At 35.4% G+C, this 7,615-nt stretch overlaps 1 protein-coding gene across 13 annotated transcripts in view; it reads right to left on the reverse strand.

Annotated features, from left to right (window-relative positions):
* LOC111064036 (zinc finger protein 664) overlaps window positions 1-3,570 on the reverse strand; it is a 36,345-nt gene extending 32,775 nt beyond the window's left edge. For 7 of the 13 annotated variants that reach the window (XM_039421903.1, XM_039421911.1, XM_039421899.1 and 4 more), the window contains exons 1-3: window positions 3,331-3,488; window positions 2,718-2,831; window positions 1,267-1,380 (exon numbers count right to left, since the gene is read on the reverse strand). In XM_039421903.1, coding sequence (XP_039277837.1) covers window positions 1,267-1,380; window positions 2,718-2,831; window positions 3,331-3,339 — 237 coding nt within the window. In that variant the 5' untranslated portion in view covers window positions 3,340-3,488. Of the gene's footprint in view, window positions 1-1,266; window positions 1,381-2,717; window positions 2,832-3,330 lie in introns of all 13 variants that reach the window. The other 6 variants (XM_039421910.1, XM_039421905.1, XM_039421908.1 and 3 more) reach the window with 5 other exon arrangements.
* Window positions 3,571-7,615: the final 4,045 nt, after the last annotated feature.

The following is a 7,615-nucleotide window of genomic DNA, read 5'->3' on the forward strand; positions in this document are numbered from 1 at the left end:
TTAGGTTAGAGAAGGTTGGGTCTGGGATAAACTTAGGTTAGGAAAAGCTTAGGTTAGGTAAAGCTTAGATTAGTAATAGCTTAGGTTCGGGGAAGCTGGGTCTGAGAAAAGCTTAGGTTGGGGGAGCTTGGGTTAGTAGAACTTAGATTAGAAAAAGCTTAGATTAGGAAAAATCAAAGGTTAGGAAAAAGCTAAGATTGGGAAAGGCTTAGGTTAGAAAAAACTTAGGTTAGGGGAAGCTATGTTTGAGAAAAGCTTAGGCTAGGGGAAGCTTAGGTTAGGAAAAGCTTAGATTAGGTAAAATCAGAGGTTAGGAAAAGCTTAGGTTAGGAAAAAAGGTAAGATTGGGAGAACCTTAGGTTAGGAAAAGCTTGGGTTACAAAAAGCTTACATTGGGAAAAAGCTTAGGTTAGGAAAAGCTTGATTTGATTCAATTATTTTTACAATCTGTTAAAGCTTCTGAATTGCATTGAAAGCTGAATAAAATGTGATCCTAAATATCGGTCTGCACTATGCCTATGCAAACATATTGAACTCTTCTAAAACTAAAATACTACGTTTTCTTGTATTTTTTCCAAATATCTTAATAATCTATAAAATTTTCTAACCTCAAATTTATTTTAATGAATTCCCTGCAAGAATCCCAATGAGATTTAGCCAATTTAGTAGTCACTAAAAGTAGTAAAAAAATTAAATATGAGAATTGAAGAGTATTGAGAGTGCAATTTTTTTATTTTCCCAAATATCTCGAACAATTTTGAGTTTTGGCTATCAAGTGACTAAACATTTTTCCTTTAAAATTTATGATTCTACTAAACCCAATAGTTTAAAATACCTATTGATCATCATGAAAACAAGTTAACCTTTTTTAAAGCAAAACATTTGCATTTTTCTGCACATTTTTTGCAATATCTCAAAAACTACTGAAGTTACGAACCTGAAATTAGTTTCATTGGATTCCTCGTCAAATTTTACAAAAGATTGCACTAGTTTAAAACATATTGAAGCCATAGAAAAATTATTAAAATAAAAATTTATATAAAAATGTTGAGCTTTCCGCCATGTTTTTTCAGCTAATCCTTGGAAATCGACAACAATGTTATACATGATTGATCTCGTCTTGACCTCCTCTATCGATCTATGTAGGTATCATAGCAAGATTTTGCGGCCCATAAACTAAAGTGCCCTACAACTAAAGTGTCATTATTATCACACAAACATAGAATAATTCATGTGAGCATCAACCTCAGCCAAAAATTAAGGTACCTGTTTATGAACCAAATCTTCCTGCTTTCCAAGCCAGGACATGGTGTAGTCGTTATCAATCTCTTTCTTGATGGCTGACATGTCTACATCCTTGTCTCTTGGCTCACACTTCACCTGCAAAGAATGAGGATACTGCAGTTTAATGAAGCATAGTAGGCTAACCATCTTCAGGATAGACAATCACCAGGGTGCAGGGTGTGAGTTATGAGCAAGTAAAGAATGCATAGTAGGTACCGGTACAGAAACAACTAAATAAAGCAGTATGATGGCTGCACTTTAGTATATGGGCCGCGGAATCTAGCATTGAGATCTACATAGATCGATAGAGGAGATCAAGACGAGATCAAGCATGTATAACATTGCTGTTGATTTCCAAGGATTAGCTGAAAAAATATGGCGGAAAGTTCAAAATTCTTATATCAATTTTTATTTTTAATAATTTTATAATAGCTATAATATGTTTAAAACTAGTGAAATCTTATGCAAAATTTGACGAGGAATCCAATGAAACAAATTTCAGGTTTGTAACTTCAGTAGTTTTTGAGATATTGCAAAAAATGTGGGAGAAAGTGCAATTTTTTTGTTAAAAGAGGTGAACCTGTTTGCATGGTGATTGATAGGTATTTTAAACTATTGGATTTAGTAGAATGGTAAATACTAAAGAAAAAATGTCCAGTCACTTGATTGCTTAAACTCAAAATTGTTCGAGATATTTGGGCAAATAAAAATATTGCAACTCCCATTTTTTGCTACCTAGGGAGAACTTAGGTTAGAAAAAACTTAGATTGGGTAAAGCATAGGTTAGAAAAAAGCTTAGGTTAGGAAAAGCTTAGATTAGGAAAAATCAAAGGTTAGGAAAAAGCTAAGATTGGGAAAAGCTTAGGTTAGGAAAAAGTTAGGTTAGGGAAAGCAACGTCCCCTTGGGTTAGGGGAAGCTTAGGTTGGGAAAGGCTTAGATTAGGGAAAGCTTAGGTTAGGAGAAGCTAGGGTCAGGAAAAGCTTAGGTTAGGGGAATCTTAGTTTAGGAAAAGCTTATATCAGGAAAAAAGCTTAGGTTGGGAAAAGCTTAGATTAGGAAAAGCTGAGGTTAGGAAAAAGCTCAGATTGGGAAAAAGCTAAGGTTGGGAAAAGCTTAGGTTAGGGGGAGCTGGGTCTAAGAAAAGCTTAAGTCAGGGAAAGATGGGTTAGGAAAAATTTCATTAGAAAGAGCTCAACTTAGGAAAAGCTTAGGTTAGGAATAAGCTTAGGTTGGGAAAAGCTTTGATTAGGAAAAGCTAAGGTTAGGAAAAGCATAGGTTAGGTAAGAGCTAAGGTTAGCTCTATCGATATATGTAGGTCTCATAGCTAGATTTTGCGGCCCATAAACTAAAGTGCCCCACAACTGAAGTGTCATTATTATCACACAAGCATAGAATAATTCATGGGAGCATCAACCTCAGCCAAAAAGTTACCTGTTTATCAACCAAATCTTCCTGCTTTCCAAGCCAGGAAATGGTGTAGTCGATATCAATCTTTTTCTTGATGGCTGACATGTCTACATCCTTGTCTCTTGGCTCACACTTCACCTGCAAAGAATGAGGATACTGGTTAAATGAATCATAGTAGGCTAATCATCTTCAGGATAGAGAATCACCAGGGTGCAGGGTGTGAGTTATGAGCAAGTAAAGAATGCATAGTACCGGTACAGAAACAACTAAATAAAGCAGTATGATATGGAGAAGAATACTTTTAGATTGATTTGAATTTTCACTTCATAATCATATATTTTATGAAAACTAAAATTCTCAGGAAACTAGTCTTCGTTTTTAAAATCAACTCAAAGTTGATAAACTAAAAATTAGGGAAAATTGACCAATGCAAACGTAGTTTAACCTCCAAAGTTCTTCAAAGCTAATTAGAATCAGAAGTTGCTAAAAAAAATTGTTGCCTCATAGATTAAACAGCATAACCTACAACAAGCTGTGTAACGTGAATGTACCTGTTTTTGAATTAGGCCATACTGATTTTTAGGATATGTAATTCTATTGTAATTCAATGGTTATACCATTCAAGTAGGCTACTTACTGACTTCATTTTAGCGCATATCCTATGCGTACTAAGATTGGAAATTTTATATTCAAATCGGTATTAGACTAAAATAAACCAACAAATTTTGATAAATAAACTAAGCAAAGACCTTAAAGAGATGCATCTTTAAGGTCTTTGAAACTAAGTATAAAACAAAAATATCAGCCAACGACCAACTAGCCACTGAGACACTGTGACTGAAACGTGACTAACTGACTAAGACACCACGTGGAGACACACTGTACACTGAGACTCTGAGGCCGAGACCACAGAATAGGTACAGAATGATGACGTGATCACGTGACGTGTTTCAGTCACAGAGTCTCAGTCACAGAATAGGTACAGAATGGAAGCTTGTAATCAAACGCCTATCCAACTAATGCTTTTTACATGACGCAAATACTAAACACGTTACTTGACCTTGGGAAGTTCCAATCCTTGTCTTCTGATTGGCTCGTATTAGCAGTGTTAAGTGCTTTTATTAGGTCATCAAAACTTCTGGAGTTATTGTAGAAATTATCGACCATGCCTTCGTGTCGTCTGCAAATCAGATAGCTTTTTGAATGCCGAGGCATACGTGGAACGCGTCCACAAGGACGTACAGTGATTGCCGAGGCATGTGTACATACGATTGTTCGCGCGAATCTGTACGGACGTGTGTACAAGGCTTTATACAAACCTGAATGGCGGCTAATTTGAAAAGCTGTGATACAACAATCTGAATTTCAAAACAACAGAAATTGAGTTATTTGGTTGGTATTCTATTCCAATTTCCTTTAAAAATAATGGAAAAATAGAGAACCTATTTAAAAATAAGTAATTTCAATGGATTAATTCTGAAATAACTTTTCAATATTATTTACACTGGTACGAGTAGGTCTAACCTATACGGGTAGGCTAACTAAACCATGGATGAAGTCTAGGATGGTTAGTTATCAACTTTTAAAATGTCATTTCATGTATTTTGATTTGTGTTTCTCATACGGTAATGTTTAAAAATAATTTCATTGTTTCAAAAAACATTTTAAATCAATTATAAGACTGTGTACTAAAGTATTTTGATAGAATGAATAAAAAAATGGCGGCTGAAAATATGGTTTGTTCAGTTTTGTACAGTCACTGCCAAAAGTAAATATAAGAAATTCTGGCAAATAGACAACATTGCAAAGCGAGAGAGAGATAGTGCTATCTGTTTTGTTGTATGATAGAAAAGGACAGCAACAGTATTGTCAATCGTTCACTGCCATTATAATGTGGACCTCACTATACCATCAATACTATTACAATGCGGCGCTTCCTAACAAGATGGCGGATTTTAGCGTCAGGGTACTAGCCAAGTTTCTGTACTGTATGTATACTATGCCGAGACTCTGAGACCCTTCCATACTAAGAACATACTAAAACGGTGTACACACGTACGTTTGCCTCGGGTGAGCATACGTGTATGGGCTTGCATTCGCACGTCTGGACACTGTTCGCTGAGGCATGTGGGCGAACCGGAACCCTGTCGGTATTTTGGCGTGCTCAAAGGCGCCTCGGGCGAGCATTGAATGTACGTGATGGCAAAACGTAAACATTGAAGGCGTCATACATAACCTAATTCCAATGAATTAGGTTAATGAATGACAAATCAAATTGTGATCTAACAACTAATTGTAAATTGTAGGATTTTTGTGATTTTGTAGGATATGTGGATTATCAAATATTTAAATAGAAACATGCATGGAGTATATAATTTTAATCATGATTAACAAATTTAGAACTGCATAATTCAAGTGAAAATAGCTTCTCTACAGGGTTCCTACAAAAAAGTATAGCTCACATTTTATTATCTTACTGTGGCTATCAAATCATGTTGTGTTTGTTTTATGTTTTATCAGAGTTGGTAATTGAAATTGTAATCTTCAATATGATATTATATGTTTTAGATAGCTGGGCTATCCATAGAGAGATTTATTCAAACTTTGAACTAGTATTCCTTAAAGGTAAATCTTGAAGCTGATTTCTTGGAGAATCTTGTTTTGTCATGTGTATGAGCAGAGTTAGTTTAAATGCAGCAATTCAGTATTTGATTCAATTTGTGGCTAATTTCGTTAAAGGAGACTGTCAATATTTTAGGACAGTGTTAAGTACTTTGATTAGGTCATCAAAACTTCTGGAATTATTGTAGAAATATCCTTTTTTGAGATTCAGAATAGATATTGGAAACCAACAAATGAATCGCCTAATGCAAAGAATCTCAAAGTTAGGGCCAATCGTTCTTGTGAAGTTATTGCTTCCCTCATGATGGTATCATTTGTTTGGATAACTAGTTGAATTAGTTTCAGTATATAAACAAAATAATGTTTTGGCATCCCAATAAATTTTGAATTGACAATCTCATATATTATGTCATGTAGCAATTTATTTCCTTACTTGAACCTACAATCGTTCAACCCACCAACATCGTTTGTTGAGTTTTATTTTCGATTTTATTATACATTGATTACATTTATTACATCATTGAAATAAATGATACAGCTGCATTTTGTAATAATTATCTTCAATGATGGAATGACACCATTGTTGTCATGATGTGGAAAATTTACATCCATCATGTCTTCGTGTCGTCTGCAAATCAGATAGCTTTTTGAATGCCGAGGCATACGTGGAACGCGTCCACAAAGACGTACAGTGAATGCCGAGGCAGGTGTGCATACGGTTGTTCGCGCGAATCTGTACGGACGTGTGTACAAGGCTTAATGCCGAGACTCTGCCACAGTATACATACAGTACAGAAACTTGGCTAGTACCCTGACGCTAAAATCCGCCATCTTGTTAGGAAGCGCCGCATTGTAATAGTAATGATTGTAGGTTCGGATCACTTCAATGATCCGGATCAATTGATCTCGTTCGCTGCTACGAGCCAATCAGAAGACCAGGATTGGAACTTCCCAAGGTCACGTGACGTGTTTAGTATTGGCGTCATGTAAAAAGCATTGGTTAGATAGGCGATTGATTACAAGTTTCCATTCTGTATATTCTGTAACTCTGCATTCCATACTAAGGCCACAGAATAGGTACAGAATGGAAACTTGTAATCAAACGCCTATCTAACCAATGCTTTCTACATTGACGCAAATACTAGAACATCACGTGACCTTAGAAAGTTCCAATCCTGGTCTTCTGATTGGCTCCACAGAGAGCCTACTACTTCTTCTTCTACTTCTTCCTTCTACTTTGTGTAGTCACCCACTTTACCCCCCTCCACACCCACTCCACACTGCTGGTCACCCACATTAGATGCGTTCTCTGTCCTCTTCTCTGTGGTGGTGTATTTTAACAGATTCTCTTTGTCTCAGATACAGAGTAACGTCCAGCAAGAGTGGGACCGAGAGTGGTTTGTGATTTGATGCATTGTTTTCAATTGGAGTCCACATACCTATGCGATATCGGTAAACATATATATACGATATGCTACAGAGTAGAAGATATTTCTTCTCTGTGGATATTATGACGATGTGCTTCGCTACCATAAAATAATTTTGAAGAAACCAACTAATCTCTAACAGAATTGTGAAATTGAAAGAACAGATAGCCTAGTCAAGGTATCACTCTAATAAAATCGAATCTTGTTTATGATAAGGAGTAGTCATATTATCTATAAAGCCAAAGACCTTAAAGAGATATAGACCCACAATGCCTATGCCTTCCCAATGATAGCTCTTACTTGAAATTGAAGGCCGCTATTGGGGTATTTTAGCACGAGATATTATATATTATTTTTTTGTAATACTATAGATCACAAAGGCATTGGTGGCATTGGTATGTAATAATCTTATGGGTTGCCCCCTCAATGGCGGATTTCAATTCCAAGTACGACACTAGCGCTGCATGTGAGTCTATGCATCTCTAAGGTCTTTGTATAAAGCGATAAGAAAACCATGCAAAATTATAATTATGCAGTAATGAGAATTCTTTGGCAGAAGTAAAATTATAAAGCGGCTTAGTTTATTTATTGGCAGATTATAGAAAAAAGATTGCTTGTACAATTGAGGTTAGAATCCTTTGTTTTGATTTAATATGCCACTCGATCTTAGATCAGTCGACAATTTATTGAGTTATTATCAAACAAATCAGCTGATTGATCACTTGACTATTATGAATTAAATTATATTTTACTCAGATAATTGTAAATATTATATGTTAAAGAATGTTTATGTAATGAAAAAGAACAATAAATTATTATGTTATTCAAATATTTATTGAAATCTAAAAAAGTATGAAAAATCAAGAGTATACA

This window comes from Nilaparvata lugens, chromosome 2, assembly GCF_014356525.2.
Source record: "Nilaparvata lugens isolate BPH chromosome 2, ASM1435652v1, whole genome shotgun sequence".
Classification (NCBI taxonomy): domain Eukaryota; kingdom Metazoa; phylum Arthropoda; class Insecta; order Hemiptera; family Delphacidae; genus Nilaparvata; species Nilaparvata lugens.